The 20,724-nt window shown below is 37.6% G+C and overlaps 1 protein-coding gene across 3 annotated transcripts in view; it reads right to left on the bottom strand.

Moving 5' to 3' along the window:
- Alcam (activated leukocyte cell adhesion molecule) overlaps nucleotides 1-20,724 on the bottom strand; it is a 197,972-nt gene that overhangs the window by 47,811 nt on the left and 129,437 nt on the right. For all 3 annotated transcript variants that reach the window (XM_060370541.1, XM_021656062.2, XM_021656061.2), the window contains exon 2: nucleotides 2,262-2,362. In XM_060370541.1, coding sequence (XP_060226524.1) covers nucleotides 2,262-2,362 — 101 coding nt within the window. The remainder of the gene's footprint in view (nucleotides 1-2,261; nucleotides 2,363-20,724) is intronic.

Below are 20,724 nucleotides of genomic sequence, written 5' to 3' on the forward strand. Positions count from 1 at the left end.
ATATCAATAATATTTGTCTTAAATTTGTAGTTTTATCCCAGTTTTACAGTACAAATCCATGTCTTAATTTTTTCCTTTATTATGAGATACATGTTAGCAAAATACCTTACCATTCCATACTCATTCTCTTTGCAATAAACAATAATTATTAGCATTTGAGTCCTTAATTAGATGGCAGGTACGTTCTCTGGTTTCCTGTGAAGTGATTTAATATTCGTAACACACTTTTCAGTTAGACTTACAGTATTGGTCTCACTTGTGGATTAGACAACGAAGGAAGCGTTTTTGTAGGACGCCTTTGTAAGCTCCCCACTGATAAACCTCACTGGTGCTGAGATTTGAGGGCCGCATGGCTGCTTTCTGAGTACCCTGCAGTGATTTCTATAGTGGTAGAAGATTGCTCTTCTGTCCCAGTCATTGTAGCAGATGCTAACGAAGAGGCTGGAAGTAGGGTAGGCTTGGGAAGGGTTGACAACTGTTGTTTCTACCCATGGGGTGGCTACAGTGATGGGAGGGGGATCTAGCTATTTTCTCCTTATGTTTGCTCGCTTTCAATTTTTCTATACCTTCTGCTTTTCTTCCAGCCAATTACCTTACATTAGAGCATGCACAGTGTTTCTGCAAATCACCACTGACTTGAGAGTCACTCAAATGCAACTCATTAATTTACTCCTGAAGCTTTTTGCTTAACTAACAATTTGGGAATAGCAATTATTGATTGGCTCCCAGCACTATTGTGTCAATTCAGTTCGTGTGGAATCTGGTTCCCTGTGTTATACTTAGGACACGCTATTATCACACCAGTTTATTTTTCTCTCAGTTGATTCCATTTATTCTGGTAGTAAATTTGGTTCACAGGGTGCATTACATGATAGACTCCAAGACCTGCAACTTGAATATTTCGAATAAACTCTTTCCTCAACATCACTCCGCCACCTTTACAGAGAACTAGAAGGAATTCAAAACTACGTGGAGTGACCTGATATTGAGAACACACTAATGATATAGTGTGATGTGTTGCCTCCTTTTCTTATTTTATGACACACACGCAGGTACAGTGTCGTTCCGGTGTTGAAACCCACAACTGTAGTAGCTATTTGCTATCTATCATGTCCTGCTAAGTACTCTGCTGTGAATTAATTACGCAGCCCTCACAACAACACTGTGAGAAAGATATCTCATTTTCATAGTAAGAAAATATGCTTAATTTACCTGTCCATGGGAGACTCTAGACGCTGATCACCTGATTTCATAGCCCACATGTCACTTTACCCCTTGAATGCAAGCATAGGTACTTTTGCCAAACTGTATTTAATATAACATATTTTTTTTTATGAGAGACATTTTGAGTAAAAATGTTTGTGGTCAAATAAACCTAAAAAAATAATTAATCCAAGCAAAATCTCATACAATTCACCGTGTTAATAAATCATCTGGTGAACAACAATGTTCTCCTTATGCAAATGTCTGCAAGTATTCAGGGACTAGGAAAACCTGCTCTTGTGTTTCAGGAAATGTCTATCTACTTGAAGCTTGCTCACCACTGTAACCTCTTGTGGCCCTGAACTGGGAAATTGTACAACAAAGACACCTTTTGTTGATCTGTGTTTAACTGAGGCATTCATCTGTTAAAGTCAATACAACTACTACACCCATCTACCAGGATCTCTATGCTCCATTTCCAGGCCATGCTTGGCAAAAGATGGTGAGCTTAAGTGTAAGCAATGAGTAAAATCAGCAATGTTAGATGTTTAGCTGATCTGTAATAGCAACACACAGAAGACTCAGCCACAGGAGCAAAGCAGATTGCCTGTCCCTTGTGGTAATCCGAGATCTCTAGGTAGTCATATATCCAGCCTTTGCAGTAACTGCATCACTCAGAAACTAATGAAGAGAAAATGCTCTTCTCCACAAAACTGTGCTCTAACACCCAGCCCCAGATTGTACTCCTGAAGTCTGCCTGTATCCGTCTGCCTCTAACACTTACTGATGGATGTATTAGACAAAAATAATCTATAACTTTTGAGCTGTTAAACTTATTTAAATATAGCATCAGTTATACAAACATAAATTTTATTGACATTAAGTAACATAAAAATTATTGACATTATTCAATACGTTAAATTTTCTATATAGGTATGCACAGATGAACATTACTATTATGTCTATTACATGAGCATATACTGTAAAAAAAAGAAGATTGAGAATTTTATTTTAAAAACTTAGGGCGGGTCATAAAGCCCCAGGAGGCTCGCACTTACATATTTCCATTTGCCAAACATGAGGTTCTGAGGTACATCGAGGCGGCAAGGCATGACAATGGCATCTCCGTATGCTGAGTTAACAGTGTACCATCCAAAGCCTTTGGGTAAAAGAAAAAAGAGTTTTTGAGTGTTGTCCTGAAGCTACAGCAGGGGAACACAGGAGAATTTACAAGCTGTTGTGCTTTTCACTGTACTTTCTAGGAATATATTTCACAGAAGCCTGAGGACACACACACACACACACACACACACAACCCCAACCCAACATGTTCAAAGATCTCAAAATAGCTTGAAAGAGATTTTTATTGGACCGATTATCAACTTTACCTCTTATAAAATTAAAATTGAGTGTTAAGAACTAAAACAGTTTAAGTAAGAACAAAATCCAATTTTATCTGGATGTCTATCAGTATATCAACTATATTAGTAAGTAGCTGACTTTATAGGAAGAAAACAAAACTACATTTAAATTTTTCATAAAATATTAACATGGCAAAATTATAGTTAAAAAACCCTCCTCACAAAGAGTTATTCACAAAAGGTTAGCTATATCGGGGAGTCAATCTAATTTAAATGTGTTATTCTGATACAAAAAAAGGAACAGGTCATTTTATTCTTTATTGAGATAAGTAATACAAATTAAAATGTGAAAAAGAATAATTTTTGATTAAGAATGTAAAATACTTTTTATATCTGTTCTAGTCACAAAGTTTTAAACCTTAAGGCTTTGCAGACTTAGAAAGACCTTATGCTCTTTCCCCAAAGGGACGATGTGAAAACATATCGTTATTACAGTAGTCTAGAAAGGGTAAGAAGAGGGAAGGGTGGAAGGAGAATACAAAAATCAGATAACAGGGATAATTTCCAGTCCTGAAGAGCACGCCAGGGATAGTTCACAGTAGCTTGACATATGTTTTATGAAGAACTGGATGAGAGGAGCTTGCAAGCACAAAACAATTATGAAGAAATGGAAGCACCCATTACCCTGATCTCATCAGAACATATTATGTACACATATAGACATATCACAGACAACTCTGTAAATACGTAAAACTCGTAAGTGCTAATTATAAAGAAAATAAATTTAGATATTTGCATTGGCAATTAGTATCAAGGAAACATCTCAGACAGTTCAAGGTATGCTTACAGAGTTATTTTTAGATTTAAGAAGTTTACGGGTGAGCACCCATCTTGGGATGCCACAGGTAGGGGACAGAGCATGAAGGGGTTGTTTTAATCTGCAGTGGAAAATCATAAGCAGATGTTATTCGTCCAGCAGGTGGTGCTAAAGGCCAAAGCTAAGGCAATCTGCAACACTGAACAAATTAAACCATCTTGGGACTTTCTGAACAGCTGCACTGGTGGATGCCATCTTCCACTGTTAGGCCTCAATGGCATAGTATACATTAGAGCTTGACACAGGGGTCCATCTAACTAAGGCTAGCAAGGAAGGGAAATGACAACAATCCTATTCTAAAATTCAGTTGGTTAAGGAGCCTACCTTCTCTTTAAACATGTCTTTGTGAGCAAGAATATAAGGAATAAATGCACAGCATTTGCCACTGTTGAGTTACAGGATTGTAAGCAGAAGCAGTGAGGGTGTATTTTGTTTGGTATTTGGTAAGGAAAGAATGCATAAAATTTTTCCTCGTATGCTCAGTATCTGGTAAAATAAACTTAAAGCTTTTCTGTGCTAAAATTATTACTCCCGTTGACATTAAATCATCAGAAATTAAAGGACCATAAAAGAATAAATGATATTTTCTTTTTAATTTTTTTTGTGTGTGTGTCATGTGTTTTGCAGTGCTAAGGATTAAACCCAGGGCCTCAGACATACTACGCAAGTATTCTACAAGTCACACCAGCTCTAGCACTGGACTTTATCTTATTATTTTTAAAAAATTGAAAGGTAGATTCTTCTCTCATACTATACAAACCATTTACAGTCTCCCTTCCATGTACCCCACCTAACCCCTCCCTCCACCTCCCTTCTCCCTTCAGATCCACTCTCCCTCGATTTCCTTTTCAGAAAAGAGCAGGCCTCCAAAAGACAACAGCCAAATGTGACAAAAAAAAGATACAACAGGGAAAGGAGAAAGCCTTCATATCAAGACAAGACAACCCAATGGGAGGGAAAGAATCTCAAGAGCAGGCAAGAGTCAGAAATAGACCTGCTCCCACTAAAACCCCAAGCTTAACAGCCATAACATATACGCAGAGGACGTGGTGCAGACCCATGCAGGCCCTGGTATTGCTTCTTCAGGTTTTGTGAGCCCATGTGAGCCATTTTCTGCAGGTGTCCTCAATCCCCATCTGACTCCCATGTAATACTGGACATTTAGATGTATGATCCCGACCATACACATTAGCACTGAAGTAGCTGTTCTAATTTAGGATACCATTCTGGATTTCCATATCAAGCTCTTGCATGTGGAAGCTTTACCATGTATTTTGAGTTGTGGCCAGGCACAAATGCATATCAAACAAGCCACAAGAAGCCTGTGATTTCATGTTTTCACTTTCCTCATTGTTTTACAGTAAAGCACTTGAATACAGTGGTGAATTGTCATTTCACCTTCATCTGTGTCAGGGCATACCCTTCTAATGAGCACCTGTTCTTATAAAAACACCTTCTTTTTTGCAATTGGTGCTGATTTTTCTAAGGTGGGCCAACCATTGCAGTTTGCAGAGCTCAGATTCCAATGAGGTGAATCCTTTACAAGGTAAAGAGAAGTAAGCAGAGGCCTTTTCCAAAGTGTTGATCATTGCTCTTCTCAGAGACTGTTTTGTCTCTTCTACCTTTATATAAAGTTAATGTTCTATACATATGCCAAGTTTTAAAGTTGAATGAATTTGAAATATAACTTGTATTATTAGCATTATCAGAGCACAGTTATTGCAGAAAAAGAAAAAGCATTTTTAAACTTTGTATCTAATATCAATGCCTGACACTTAAGGAATTCAGTAAAATGATTTGTTGTTTGAGTGTGGTAGCTTCCTTTCCATTTTACCCACCTTATTAATATATTCGAAAATCAGAAAGAACCTATAACAATGGAACTTCGAGATAGTCTTCTTGCTCCCTCATATTCTAAAGGCACTATATTTTGCAGGGGTAGAGAACATGGATTTTTTTCCTCCTATGTTATTTACTGTCATGAGGAGAAAAAAAAACAGACACATATCACATTACTGTATGGAAGGCTCTATTTCCTCTCCAGTGAAATTAAGAACTATTTCTGTTCTCTGCTTTACAAATGATAGCAGAAAACGCCCCTTTTCATCTCAGAGGCCACAAAGCAAAGCATTGCTTTAACTGTTTTGAAAATTCATGGATTGCATCTAATTGTGACAATGCAATCTTGAAATCAGCCAGGACAGGCCTCTAATGAGAGAACAAATGCAAAGGAAGTAAGACACTCGACAAGCAGAGAAAGACCAACAGTTACAGACAGGATCTCTGTTCCTCAGACTCAGAACAGAATGAGTACACTGGATGGCATGGAGAGCCATAATAGTTTGTACCTTAGAATCAATTTTCGAGTTGGCTATAGTCAACAACTTGCTTCTATCATGTGCATATGACTCCAGGTTCATCTGAGACAGAGATGAAAGGTTTGCCTCTGTGGGAGAGCTAAGGTGTCTAACCCCCTACAGACACAGTAACTGCAAAGACCATGGTGATATGGTGATGAATTAGTGTCCTAACTCCTAGAGATGTCTTCATCTCTGAGATGAAGGGGAAGCAAGACCCAGAAAAACCTGTCAACCTGAGTGATTCTGTTTACACCTTTTGTAGAAGAAAAGGCTTTTTATCTTTAAACTACCAAATCTGAAAATTGAGCTCTGCTTACTAGAATTCTCCTGCAATTTCCTTCCTGTAACAGTTTTTAACTAAATGATTGAATTTTGTGCTTTACAGATTATTGGGCACTATTGAAAATCAAATTGTCACAGATATCCACTAAGCGGCTGAAAATACAATATAAAGTAGTAGACTGTAGTAGGCTGTAGTTGTGCACAACATGCTTGTGGATGAACATGCATATGCGTGTGTATATGTACTTGTGTGTGCAGGTGCATGTGTGTGTATGCGTGTGTGTGAATGGGTGTGTAGATGCGGAGGACAGAGGACAACCTCAACGGTCTTTCTTCAGGTGCCGTCCATCTTTTTGTGAGTGGAACTAAGCGAGTAGGCTAGATTGGTCAGAGAGCTCAGGGATGCAGCTATGGCCACCTTCCTGGTGCTGATAGAATGGATTGCTCCATCTTGCCTAGTTTCCTCCTGACTCAGGCTCTCACGCACGCAGGGTGAGCAGTTTACCACTGGCATCATGTCCCTTTCACAGTTTGTGCTTTTATATGTGGCCCATGTCCTGCCTGCACCTGCATTTTAACTGGGCCAGAGCTGTTTATATGAAATGTGCTCTGCCAAGTCAAGACACTTTGGTGAATTGTGCTTGCTTGCAAGATGTCCTGACATAAAATAACATAGTTTTTTTTTAAATGCCTGAGAAACAGGGTATAAGTAAAACACCTATTATTAAGTGCTATTAACCAAAAACAAACAAACAAACAAACAAACAAAAAACACAGAACAATCGATCTGGAATAAAATAAAATAAAATAAATAAGGAATATATAAAAAAATCTCTTGACCAAATAATCCATATATATGGAATCTCAATAACTGAGCGTATAATTATACTAATTATAATTGTGTATATCCACTCATTATAATTGTGTATTTTTTACAGCAAACAATTTAAAGCAGATATCAGAAGAGATATACTAAATTATCAGTTAAGTGAACACTTTTGACTTCCAACAGCAATAATTACGAATGTAATGATTTTTATCATTTTGGTAGCCAATGACTTTTCTATACAAATGAATTCTAAAGGTCAGAGCAATGATTCTATTTATATTGCTGATGGACTTCAGACTCTGCTCTCACATTCCAAGTAGAAACAGAATAGTATAAAGGAAAGGATGAGAATTAGACCCAGGATAGTTTTTGCACTCTGTAATTTAGCACATGTAATTATTTTATTTATTGCTCTGATATTTTAATAGCATCATTGTCCTTAGAAGCACTCACTGAGCTCCGAAGCTCTGTTGGAAGCCATGAAAGAGTTACCCTGAATTATAACAGGTTCAGAGCTTGTGGTATAAGAACTAATTCCAGTTTCACTGAAATTTTACACTTATTTGAACAAACGAATTGGTGGGGGACGTGATAGGTACACAGATGTTTGTCATTGAAAACTGCCTTTGTGCTTACCTGATTGATTTTGATATATAACTGTGCTGACGCTCTTGTTTACCGTGCTAATGACAGGATGTGAGACACTCTAGATGAAGTGTGACCGCTTTGTAATATCAGTTTATAGCAGTATTGGTTACACCTGACATTAGAGGTTGGATCCACCAATGTTGTAAGAGAACTGGACTGGGTATTTTGCTGTATTTGTAGCATCTGTGACACTACCCTGCTTCCCCAGTATGAAAATTCAAAGTCTACAGAAATGATAAGTGAAATTTATACGCAAAATAACCTCAAACTCTATGCACCCAGAGACTTCTTGGGTTAAGCTTCTACTTTCGATTTCTTACATTTCATTTACTTCTATTTTTATTACTTTTTATTTTTATGTTTTAGAAAGAGTATGTCTGTATAGCCTTAGAACTCCGCTTACCAAGTGCTGAGATTAAAGACCTGCACCACTATCACCCACCAAAACTGGTTTCAACAAAACCGGTTTTCAGTGAAGAAAATTTTAATGTAAAATAGAATCTTAATGTAGGATAAAATAGTGACTGAATTCAGGAAGAAGGTCGAGGCAAAAGTGAAGAGATATGGCCCTCATAGACTTCGGTGTTTGAGGGCTTGGCTCTTGGGAAGTAGAACAATTAGGAGGTGTAGCCTTGGTTGGAGAAAATATGTCACTGTGAGGGCGGGCTTTGAGCTCTCTTATGCTCAAGCTCTGCCAATTCCAGTTTCCTGCAGCCTTCTGATCAAGACGTACAGTTCTCACCTCACACCCATCAGAATGGCTAAGATCAAAAATTCAAGGGATGATGCATGCTGGAGAGGTTGTGGAGAAAGGGGAAACCTTCTCCATTGCTGGTGGGAATGTCACCTTGTACATCCACATTAGAAATCAATCTGGTGCTTTCTCAGAAACTTATGAATATTGCCTCCTCAAGATCCAGCTATACCACTCCTAAGCATATACCTAAAAGATGCCCATTCAATAAGGACATTTGCTCAACTATGTTCATAGCAGCTTTATTTGTAATAGTCTGATTCTGGAAACAACCTAGATGCTCTTTAACTGAAGAATGGATACAGAAATTGTGGTACTTTTACACAGTGGAATACTACTCAGCAATTAAAAACAAAGAAATCATGAAATTTGCACTCAAACGATGGGAACTAGAAAAGAGCATCCTGAGTGCCATATCCCAGAAGCAGAAATACACCCACGGTATATAATCACTTATAAGTGGAAATTAACCATGTAATACAGGATAAACATACTAAAAATCCATAGTCCTAAAGAAGCTAATCAACAAGGAGGACCCTAGAGAAGAGGCTGAAACCTCACTTAGAAGGGCAAACAAGATAGACATTGGAAGTAGGAGAAGTCAAGGAACAGGAAAGGAGCCTCCCAGAGGGGACCTCTGAAAGACTCTACCCACCAGGTTATCGAAAGGAGACACTGAGACTCAGCCAAACATTGGGCGAAGTGCTGGAATCCTTAAGGAAGAAGAAGAACAAAGAAAAATCTGGAGGAGACAAAAACTCCACAGAAGACAAACAGAACCAAAAATCCTGGGCCTACGGGAGCCCTGCAGAGACCGATACTCCAATCAAGAACCATGCATGGAGAGGACTTAGACTCCCTGTTCAGAGAAAGCCCATAGGCTGCTCAGATTCCAAGTGGGTTCCCTAGTAAGCTGGCAGGGGCTTCCTCTGACATGAACTCAGTGGCCAGCTCTTTGTGTGACCTTGCCAGGACACTGAGGAAGATGTTGCAGCCAGTCCTGATGAGATGTGATAAGCTAGGGTCAGAGAGAAGGGGAGGAGGTCCTCCCCTATAAGGGGACTAGAGAAAGGGCATAGGTGGAGAAGAGGGAAGGTGGGTAGGACAAGGAGGGGATAAGGGAGGTGGCTATTGCAGGTATACAAAGTGAATAAATTGTAATAAATAAATAAATAGGAAAAAAGAGAAGTGGCATACAGTAACACCTACTTTCTACCAGCTCTCAGTTCTCCACTTAAACGGTGAGGATTAAACTATTGTATGACAGTGAATTACAACCTTTAGATTTGATTTCTAATTTCTTTATAGAAATAATTTTTTTTTAAAATTCACAAACTGTAGTCAGTATGGGTCAATATCTTGAATAATTTATAAACCATACTTATTGTTTATTTTTTATTTAATATAACAAAATATCATAGTTCTAGTGGTTGAGTGAAGCCCACATCTTGAAAGTGTTGACTAACCTATTGTTTTATGATTCAGTCACTGGAAGTTTTCCATCTTAGAATTGCTCTGATAACTTACCACACTGAAATAGAATTTAAGACTTTTTTCACAGTCATACATACATGTAGGGATGTGTGTGTGTGTGTGTATGTGAAATATAAGGGACTATCATTCTAGGTAATTTGCAATAGATGACAAATGGATGAGGATATCTGATAAAATCTAATGTCATTTTGATTAACAGAGGGAACAATCCCCCTTCATTCATTTTGTAAATGTTTCTTCAACTAACTTGGGTACTAGGAGGATGACATGGGTCATTGGAATCCTTGCTCAAAGTTTTCCTTCAGTGTTGCCTTTCACGGGTATCACATCTGTCACCCACATATAACTGAGTTATACCTGCGAATAAGAAAAATAGCAATTCTTCCTCTCCACCTCGTATAATTAAAAAAATATGTCACATTAGACATTTTATAGTAACGATCAGGCCACTGTGGAATAATACTTGGAAGGAAACCACCATCCCATTAAACTATAAATTAACATTAGTACCCTAGATTGTGTTTTAATACATGTACTCTTCATTTCACTTGCAAAATTGGCATTATATAAGAGACTAAGTGGGTATCATTTTATTAGATTATAGGTCAACATAATAATCCCCATAATGTGACAGGTCCACATAAGTGAATTTCAAAATATTTTATTGGGACTTGCACTGCTGTGCTGAAATTACCTTTTTAGTCTCTCTGTACATGTACTTCATAAGCAAACATGGGGTGGTATAAAATGCTGAATAAACTGGAATTCCTTCACTGTCAAGGGTGTTGGCCGATCACTTTTTTAGCCTTCTTTGGGCCCATCCATTCTGGTTAATTTTCCTTGCATCATTTAAGTCCTGTCTATTTGTATATTCAATCATACATCAAGTGCTTATTAAGCATCTACTTCAGGCAAAGTGCTAGATGCGCTTTGTGAAGGAAACAGATAAATGGAATAAGAGGAGTGTTTTCTTGGGAAACAAGACTGAAATGATAGTAGGTGCATAACAACTGAAGCGTGTGCTGCAGGAATGTGCAAAAAGGAATCCCAACAATGAGCCTGGGGATATTGGTTAAAAACCTTAGAGGAAATTCCATTCAACAGAAACACTGAAAGCTTTCCCTAAGTGGGAGGTTACAGACTGCCTCAGAGGTGCACAAACAGGGACATCAAGAAGTGCTGGTACCATGTTTTTTTCTCTTAACAGAAAGTCAATATTTTTTTTTTATTAATCTCCATGAAAAGATGTTTTGTTTTCACAAAGAACATGTCCTATAACACAGGCACTTTTTCCAGATTCACAAATGCATATAAACCTTTTTCTAGTATAATGCATTAAATTTTGGAGATTGTTACTTCCTTCTTGCTTTCATCATCAACATATGCATTAACATTGTACTCAAAGTAGGTTAAAACTGCAAGTGCGGGTTGATGCCCCAGGTCCCGCCTCTGAGAAAAAGGTATTGGACGGGTCTGATGCTCTTTGGGTGGATGACACCTAAATGAACATCGGTACAAAGTCCCAATTTATTTCTAATATCAGAGATCAGACCTCTACTCTTGCCTGATGCGTCTAAAACAAAAAGGGGGAACTGTAGAGAGCTGCGGAATGCTATGCCTTAAAGATGGAGCTGGTTTCTGCCTTCCACCTTCCCGATGGTGAGTGCTCTCTGTCACGAACAATTCCACATTTGGCTAAGGCCGAGGATCTGGCTTGCTTCCATGTATGTGGACCTATCTGCATTGCCCCCGTGGCATGCTGGGGTTGGCTACCCAGAGGCTATTTAAGCTGTGGGCTGGCTTTCCCCAGGGTCAGAAGATTGTTCAAGGTTCCCGAATAAACTGCATTGAAAAAAAAAATAAATTAAATGATAATAAAAAAAAGAATTTTATTTAGACATTGTCTAAAAGCAATAATTTTTAATAGTTTTTTTTAGATTATAATATAATTACATAAACTCTCCCTTTCCTTTCTTCCCTCCAAATCCTTCCATATACCCCTCCCTGCTCTCTTTCAAATTTATGGCCTCTTTTTCATTAATTGTTGTTACATGTATATCTGTGCACCCACACATTTGTAAACATAACTTTCTTAGTCTGAACATTATTACTTGTACATATGTTTTCAGAGCCAAACATGTGATACTGGAACCAAGTGATATGTTCTTCCCAAGGGAAGAGAAGTCATGGGCCTGGAAGAGAACCTACAACTACCATTTTACAAAATGAGCACAATCCCTAACTAGTCTCTCAATTTTCGTCCTTATATGCATGGAAAAGTATAGTTATCACCTAATAGAGAGGAAACATCTTATTGCTAGAGACAGAGATCTTTACATAAAACCACAGCCTGTCAAAATTCAGAGTCGTGGAGGCCAGTCTCAAAGAATGCATCCGCAAAACAACTCCCTCACCTAAGGCATGGGAACACTGTGGAAGAGAGAGTGGAAAGACTGTAAGAACCAGAGGTTCAGGGAGTTTGCTGTGAGAATATATCATCTAGGGATTTCAGAAAGTACACCCATTAAGTTTTACCAACATGAGCTGAACAAGGACAATAGGCAAGCCAAACTCAGTTGGGGAAAGAACATAAGGCCTCAACCCTATACAAAGAACAACAGGCAACTAAGGAATGCTCAGAAAAAAAAAAGGAGGAAAGAAAGAAAAAAGAAAGGAAGGCAGGAAGGAAGGAAGGAAGGCAGGAAAAGAAGGAAGGAAGGAAGGAAGGAAGGAAGGAAGGAAGGAAGGAAGGAAGGAAGGAAGGAAGGAACAATCAAATTGTAACTTGTGAACCATTTCTTCATCGAGAGTTGCCTCCTGGACTTTTAGTCAGGACAAATATTTTCTGTGCTTGTCAGAATTTCTCAACCCTGGGATCCATGAATGAGATTTAAGACATCTGTAAGTCCTCTTAAATAACATTCACATGTTTTAAATTATGGAGTGCTAAAATGTATATTTTATAGGAAGAAGATGTAAACAATAAATCAGATGGTTAAAGGTATGTCAGATAAAGAATAAAAACTTGAAGTTCACCTTAAGCTGAACAGAACAGAAGCACAGTTTGCTAGCATCAAGAATAAAAATGCCCTTCTCCCTAGCATTTCCCTTACTTAAAATCTCTCCAACACAGTGTGCTTATAAGTACAATTATATACAGCAGCATTACTGCCAATACTAAAACTGAAAGAACCTAAATATATATTAGCTAAAGAGCATCTATGTAGACATTTATCTCTTTGAACCTTGGGAAAAATGAGGACAGTTATACTATGTTTCTTCATTATGCAAATATTTTGGTTCAAAATTTTAAAGCCCTCCATCATCAGTTTATTCACTGAGCAATGGGCAGCCACTTGGTGTCAAGTGCCCTTGAAGGTAAGGAGATAGGTATTACATATTTTAAATTCTTTTTAAAGAAAGGTGGGAGAAATTTCCATTTTAGTTTTTTCTTTAACCTGACACCAGGTTTGAAGGGAATTCCCAGTGTTTTATTTTGAAATTTTCTGTAGCACCATTAAATTTGGAGAAACACAGTGATAATGTTTAATCTGGCCAGGCATGGTGTTATACATGTATAATCCCACAATTTGGGAGATGGAGCTAGGAGGAAACTAGTCATATTGCAAGTTTTGGGCTAGCCTGGGCTATATGAGACCCTGTCTCAATTCCATCCCCAAATAATGCACAAGTTGAAGTTCATTTATGCAATACTGAGGGGAAGTCTGTAACATCAATTCGCCCACATCTTTCTCTGCATTGAACCTTCCCGAAATCCACCTACTATTTTCTGGAAGGAGAACCTGGCTCCAGAGTGTAGAGGGGAGCAAGGCAGTGATTTGAAAGGACTGCTGTAAAATACATCAAATAAAACTAATTTGGCTTGAGAATTATTTAATGGACTATGAGGAGTACACATGAAAACTAACAGATATGCACAGATTTGCAAAGTTACTAATGACTCTCATATTTAGTATCACCCCCTCCCGAAACTCCACACATTATTTTTTCCTGAGAAGGGGAATGAGATTCTTACATGCTTGAGCCACAGTGAGATCCCTATGTTATAAGTCACCACTCATTCCTAAGAGACCAGTTTTTGAATAAGCTTTAAAATCTATGCCAGTGTGGCAAGGCACAGGTTCTTAAACAGTTGACTAGCTTAAACACTTAAAAATGACTTACGCTCTGCTTCTTTGTGGGGAAGAGGTACAAAGTGAACCAAAAAAATTTAGACTGCATGTATGAAAAGTATAGCCACTTAAATTTTATTTTAAAGTAGATTCTCATGATAAATAAAATAAATAGGAGAAGTATTTAAGTTTATTTTCTCTTGTTTTGCATGTTATTCATGATAAAAGTAAAAATTGTGTTTGTGATTTAGAAACTTACGTGAACTGGTTACAGACTGTTTTTCTATTATCCTTCTGATTATCTAAACTTGATACTATAAACTTGTTTATACGCTTTATAAAAAGTATTGTGTACTCAGAGACTTGTCCAATATAATGAAAATAATTAGCAAAATATTACTTTTTGCAGTTGTCCATTGCCTCAATTCATGTTCTCACATTAGATTGTTTCTGTCTGAATCCTGGGGAATTTTTTTTTTTTTTTTTTGAGTTAGCTTAATCAAAGAAGTAGAAGAAACCAATATTTGAACAGTCCTTCCTTGGGTTTAGATAATGCAGACATTAAGACATGAAATTTCAGATTTAACTATTTAGGAGTATCATTGCCATGTAAATGGATAGAAAATTTGTAGGGTTTACCATGGATGTTGTATTGAAAGTGTGGATACAGTTGAATTACTTTAGCAAGAAGAAGAATAGTGGTACTGTATTCATACAAACACCATCAACAGAAAGGCAGCCCGAAGGCTTCACAAAGGACTTTAAGTGCATCATCTGAAGTAATGGAAACTTCTGGAATTTAGGCAACTCTGTCTTCAGAAAGAGTTCACAGCTATTGTGACACAATCAAGTTTGTTTTCTGCAAATAATTTAATACCATGACAACAAAGGACAACTTGATAGGAGAAAAATCAAAGGCCCCTTGATAGCTATGTCAAATTCCCAAACAACAAATTTCTAATAACCTTAATAGTCCTCAAAGTGCCTTATAAAAATATATTCTAAAGACTTTTAAGCAATAGGATCACCATTGTTTTCACAGACAGCATGTACTAATAAGAGGCTGTTTAATTGTAATTGCATATAGCATTTGAAGAAAGGCAAAACCATTTTAGAATAATAGACATAGAGGTGGCTTTTTATTTTTATTTTATTTTTTTATTTTTTGAGACAGGGTTTTCTGTGTAGCCTTGGCTGTCCTGGATTTGTTTTGTAGACAGGGCTAGTCTAGAACTCAGAGAAATCTGTCTCTGCCTCCCTGAGTGTGTGGATTACAGGCATGTACTACTGCACCCAGCAGACATAAATAATTTTATTTTACTATTGAAATAATGAAGTACCAAGACTGGCATGTGGATTGACAGGGTCCAAAATGAGCTTAATAGGTTTCTGCTTCCATGCTGGTTGAACAATCTTGTTTGGGATACTGGATTTTGCATATTTCACATTAATTATCTGAGTCAGTTTGGAATATGTCTACATTGGTTGAAACTGCTCTTGTTTTTTTTTTTTAAGTAATTTATTTTTTGTTTTATGTCCATTGGTGTTTTGCCTGCATGTATGTCTGTGTGAGGGTGTCGAATCTTGAAGTAAAGACAATTGTGAACTGCCATGTGGGTGCTGGGAATTGAACCCAGGTCCTTTGGAAAAGCAGCCAGCAGTCTTAACCACTGAGCCATCTCTCCAGCCCCACTCTTCGCTCTTCTTGTTTTTGTCCCATGTATCCCAGTTCACATTACCTATATATCCCTGAGCTACAGAGCTCTACAATGAAACATGATAAATCATAAAGGCTAAAAGCTATTTAATAAGTTGATCAAAATAGTTGATGCAGCTTGCTGGCTAATTTTCAAACTTAGATTTGTATAAATTACATGTGTTTAATTTGACATGTCTCAGGGCATTTTCCATCCAAGGAAAAAGTCTTAGGAAGAAAATCATGTTTCTATAACACTTTCCTTATTCCTTACAAACTAAACTCGAATTGTTTCCAGCTTTGAGTATGAAAGAAAAATGGAAAAGTGTGTTCAAGATATGTTTTTTTTGAAAAAAAGATTAAAAGCAGAGGAAAGACAAAATTTAAAAATAAATTTAAGAAATCAGTGTTATGCATTATGAGAATTTATATGCATTTTCCTGTCTTAAGAGATCTTGTGTAGCTGTAACAAATGAATCAGAATGGAGAGCATGTCCATTGTTGCTCTCTTACAATGGTGTTCAACTAGACAACACCAGGATGCATGAACTTAGAGACGTAATGCTGACATCTATTAATATTTTAACAATAACTTTTCATATATTCCATTTTCTCTGACACTCATTATTCTTAATTGATGAGTGGGAGGAAAAGTGGGAAAGAACAAGATAATTTAGGAAGGTGATGAGTAGAATAGGAAATATACGAAGCTCTATTGAAAGCTAATTTTATCATTTGTAAGGGTGTCAGAAGAGAGAAATGCTCTAAGATGGGTGAAATCTGACCCTGAAGTTGCTTCCAGCTTTGAAACTTTTCCTTATTCCCCAAAGATTTAATTCTTTGCAAAATTCATCTTCTGGCCCCAGAATCCAGGTCTTATTCATAAAACACATGTATCTTTCCTATGACCTCAGACTGTCTTAATGTCCTCTCCAGTGAAGAGTCTTCAGACTCATATAGACAAGGCACCAAAACAAATGCAAAAGCAGAGAAAGAAAGAAGTGTGTGAAGGAAACACAGGCTGCAGTCTGTGATTGCAGTCTGAGCATGTGGACAGAACTTGCCTGCATCAAGCTGGTTTCTGAATGGTTGTGGTATGCATTACTTGTCATCAGCCTTCCTGTCACATACCCAAGCAGAAGCCATGACTAAATAAAAGGCTCTGCCTTTTTGGTTGTTATTTAGGGTATGGTTGATATGAAAACGTGCATCTCCAGTTTCTAATATCAGGAAATGCTAACTCACCAAGTCACTATGGCTCCATACAAAACATGTATGCCAATTAGCTCTTCCCAGCAGAGCGTTGAGTGGTACAAGGATAACAAAATGGCAAGTTCGTGGGATGGGAGTTTCTCCTATGTTGTTGACTATCTAGCTCAATCTGTAATGCTCCTTGACGCCTTAGGGTGCAGGCACTTTACATGTTTTTCACTCGGCCTTCTGACCCTGTTTTCCCGCCTCTGGCTATATTTACACTGTAGGCCACCAACTCCCTTCTCCTTGTTTATCTTCTAGATGTTATCAATACTTGACATCTGCCACCAAGAGCGTCTCAAGTAACACATGGGAGAAGCCAGGACAGTGACGATGGTGTTGTCTTGTTGAAATTAGTATCTGGGTTAATAGAATCTAGAAAATTACAATTTTAGTATAAAAGAAGTGAGGGTCAAAAAATGAATCAGCAAAGGCCTAGTGGAATTTAAAATTAAACAATACAGTCACAGAAGTAGTTCAAAATGGATGAAAATCTTAAATTTAAAACCCAAAGCCATAAAACACCCAAAGAAAACAGAGATGAGACTTCCTTAATATTGATCTTGGCAAACTGCTTTTGGATTCTATACCAAATACCAGGTAAATGCAGGGCTACATCAAACTATAAACTTTCTACCAAAAATCACACAGTAGGGAGACAACGTCACAATGAAAAATCATTCTAAGATTTAGAAGAAGATTCTTCAAACACTAATTTCAGTTCAAAGTTGATATCAAAAGTTTAAAAAGAACTCCCCCAAACAGTCCCCTAACTCAAAATTTAAGAGAAAGTTATTGTTCAAATAGGAAAAAAAATATGGTAGATCAAAAAGGAGGAAGAGGCTGCAAATATACTTTTTTGACTAAGAAGATCTATAAAAGGCCAACTGGCATAAGAAAAAGTGTTGAATGTCCCAAGATGAAAATAAGAGATGAAAATCAAAACCATTAGAAAGAATATGACCTCATATCTGCATAAAATAAAAAGTATACTGATGACTCTAGTTAATAACATTATTTTTAAAACTTGTATATTCTAGAGAGAAATGTAAAGAGTAAATATTAGGTATCCTTTCCACACACCAAAATAGTGACATGTGGGGTGATGGAAATGATTATTGGTTTGAAAATACACACACACACACACACACGCACACACACACACACACACACACGCACGTGTGTGTAACGATAATGTGCTGTATGAATCAAGTTGAACAAAAAAACAACATATTAAATAATCTCAAAATAATAACTACACAGGTGTCATGTAATTTGTCATATTTTCTAGTAACAATCTCATGAATCGTTCTTTTTGGGGAGAAGATGGGCTCCACCGAAGTCCTGTGAGAGAAGCAGAGAGGCTTACCTAATGAACAAGTATCGTGACACTTGGTTCCACTAGGAGCACAGCATCTACCATACAAAGCTCAAAGAATATGTCAACATCATCGAACAGTGTATGATAGATCCAGGGGTCAAAAAAGTAAATAACAGAATTCAAGTCTCATGTTTATCAGAGAATAATTCAATGTTACTGATTCTTTTTCTATTATGGATAATTCATTTATACCATGCAAAGGGTATTTAAAGAGCTGTACATATTTATACCCAAATATTTTTGAAAACTATGGTTGTAAGAGATTAGGAAAGGCTTAAGCTATTTCATTTAATCATCTTTCTCAATGATACGAGCACATATGCCAGGAAACGTAAGTTTTGCCACAATTATTTATTTGAAGCTCATGTAATTAAAGCCAAGACAGAACCCTTACATGACCAAGCTTTAGGCATCTTCCCAACAGGAAGCAGAAAGCTGATAAGGCAGGGGAATGTGGAAAAGGCAGAGAACAGAAGAGCCCTTTATTAAGTGTTAACAGTAGCAGAGAAAGCATGAAAAACCCTGAAGGACCCTAATGACAAGTTAAGGATTGCATCTAGAAATTTCCAGTTTCAAAGCCTACTATTTTTCCTGTGTATTTGAAATACTACTGCTCATGATTGTGACTTTTAAATGATTTGAAATTGTATGCATTCACATAAACATGAACAAACCTCTCACAGAAACAGTTTTCTTTTTTAATTTTAATTTTTTATATTAATTACAGTTTATTCACTTTGTATCCCAGATGTAGCCCCTTCCCTCATTCCTTCCCAATCCCACCCTTCCTCCCTCCTCTCCTCCCATGACCCTTTCCAAGTCCACTGATAGGGGAGGTCCTCCTCCCCTTTCATCTGACCCTAGCTTATCAGGTCTCATCAGAACTGGCTGCATTGTCCTCTTCTGCGGTCAAAGAGCTAGACACATTCATGTGAGAGACAGTCCCTGTTTCCCTTACTGGGGAACCCACTTGGATACTGAGCTGCCATGGGCTACATCTGAGCAGGGATTCTAGGTTATATCCATGAAAAGTCCTTGTTTGGAGTATCAGTCTCAGAAAAGACCCCTGGGATCAGATTTGTTGGTTCTGTTGCTCTCCTTGTGGAGCTCCTGACTTCTTCAGGTCTTACTATCTTCCCCTTCTTTCCCAAGATTCCATGCATTCTGTCCAAAGTTTGGTTATGAGTCTCAGGATGTGCTTTGATACACTTCTAGGTAGAGTCTTTCAGAGGCTCTCTGTGGTAGGTTCATGTCCTGTTTCCTATTTTCTCTTTCTTCCAATATCCATTCCATTTGTCTTTCTGAGTGAGGATTGATCATGTCCCATACTGGGAAGCAACCAACTGAACAACAAGCTGTGTGACTTCTTCCCAGAGACGTTTTTACTTAGCACTTAGAAGAGATAGCCAGTCTGCTCTGAAAAGACATAGAGCAACCTGAAACATACATGGCTAAATGAAGAGGCCATCTGAAGAGGCCGTCTAACTACCGCACAACTCAGCCATGTGACGGTGTAGATAAGACAAAGCTATGAAGAAAGTAAAGAGTAGATCAGCAGATTATCAGTAGGTTCCTGGGAGGAAGGAATGAATGACTAGATCAAGCAGTACAGATTATTATTATTATTTAGGACACTGAAAATTCTTCTGACACCATAAGATGCATAAATGCTATTCAATATGAATCAAAGTGCTAAAGGTTTCAAAAAAGAGAAAAACCTGAGATAAACTGCAACGATATTGGTTCATTGATTTTAACAAATGTGCCACACTAATGCAAATCTAATTCTGAGAGGGGAAAGAGGATAGTGCTAGTATGGCTAAAAAGAGTCTATGGGAACTCTCATTTCTATTCTGTTTCTATACAAAATAGTTGATGAAGTTGAAAAGAGACAATGGACATTATTTCTATAGATATTGGGATATACTATATTTGAAGAGTCTCATCTAAAATTTTTTAGTCCTGGGAGGGAGCCCTCATTAGAGATGTGCCTAGTCTTAGCAGCTGAATTTCCAGGCAACTCAGCTGGTGTTGACATCCAACAGTATCCACACCTTTCTGTAGGGAAGGTCCTGCCTGACTGTGCAGTTCTTTCCACTGTTTTATGAGGATGTTTCCTACATATTACCTATTGCACTGAGGTGATAATAGATTCGCTTCAGCTTTCCACTTAAAAGAGACAATGTCTTTGCAAATTTGCTCATGGTTACTGCTTAGGGAGATAATGACACTTGAAATTTCCCTAACTGGATATTGTAATATTGCCTCTTTGGCACTGCTATTTTTAACAGCTTTTAGAGGCAATGGTGTCATTTAGGTTAAATAAAAGTTCAGTTTCTCACACATTCAAAGCATGCCAGGTTATAAACAAGACCTATTAAGAGTCCCGTGAAGGACTGCAGGTTATATCATGTTTTGTTTATTAGTCTCATCTGGAAAGAATTAAAACTTC

The sequence above is a fragment of the Meriones unguiculatus genome, chromosome 17, assembly GCF_030254825.1.
Source record: "Meriones unguiculatus strain TT.TT164.6M chromosome 17, Bangor_MerUng_6.1, whole genome shotgun sequence".
Lineage (NCBI taxonomy): Eukaryota > Metazoa > Chordata > Mammalia > Rodentia > Muridae > Meriones > Meriones unguiculatus.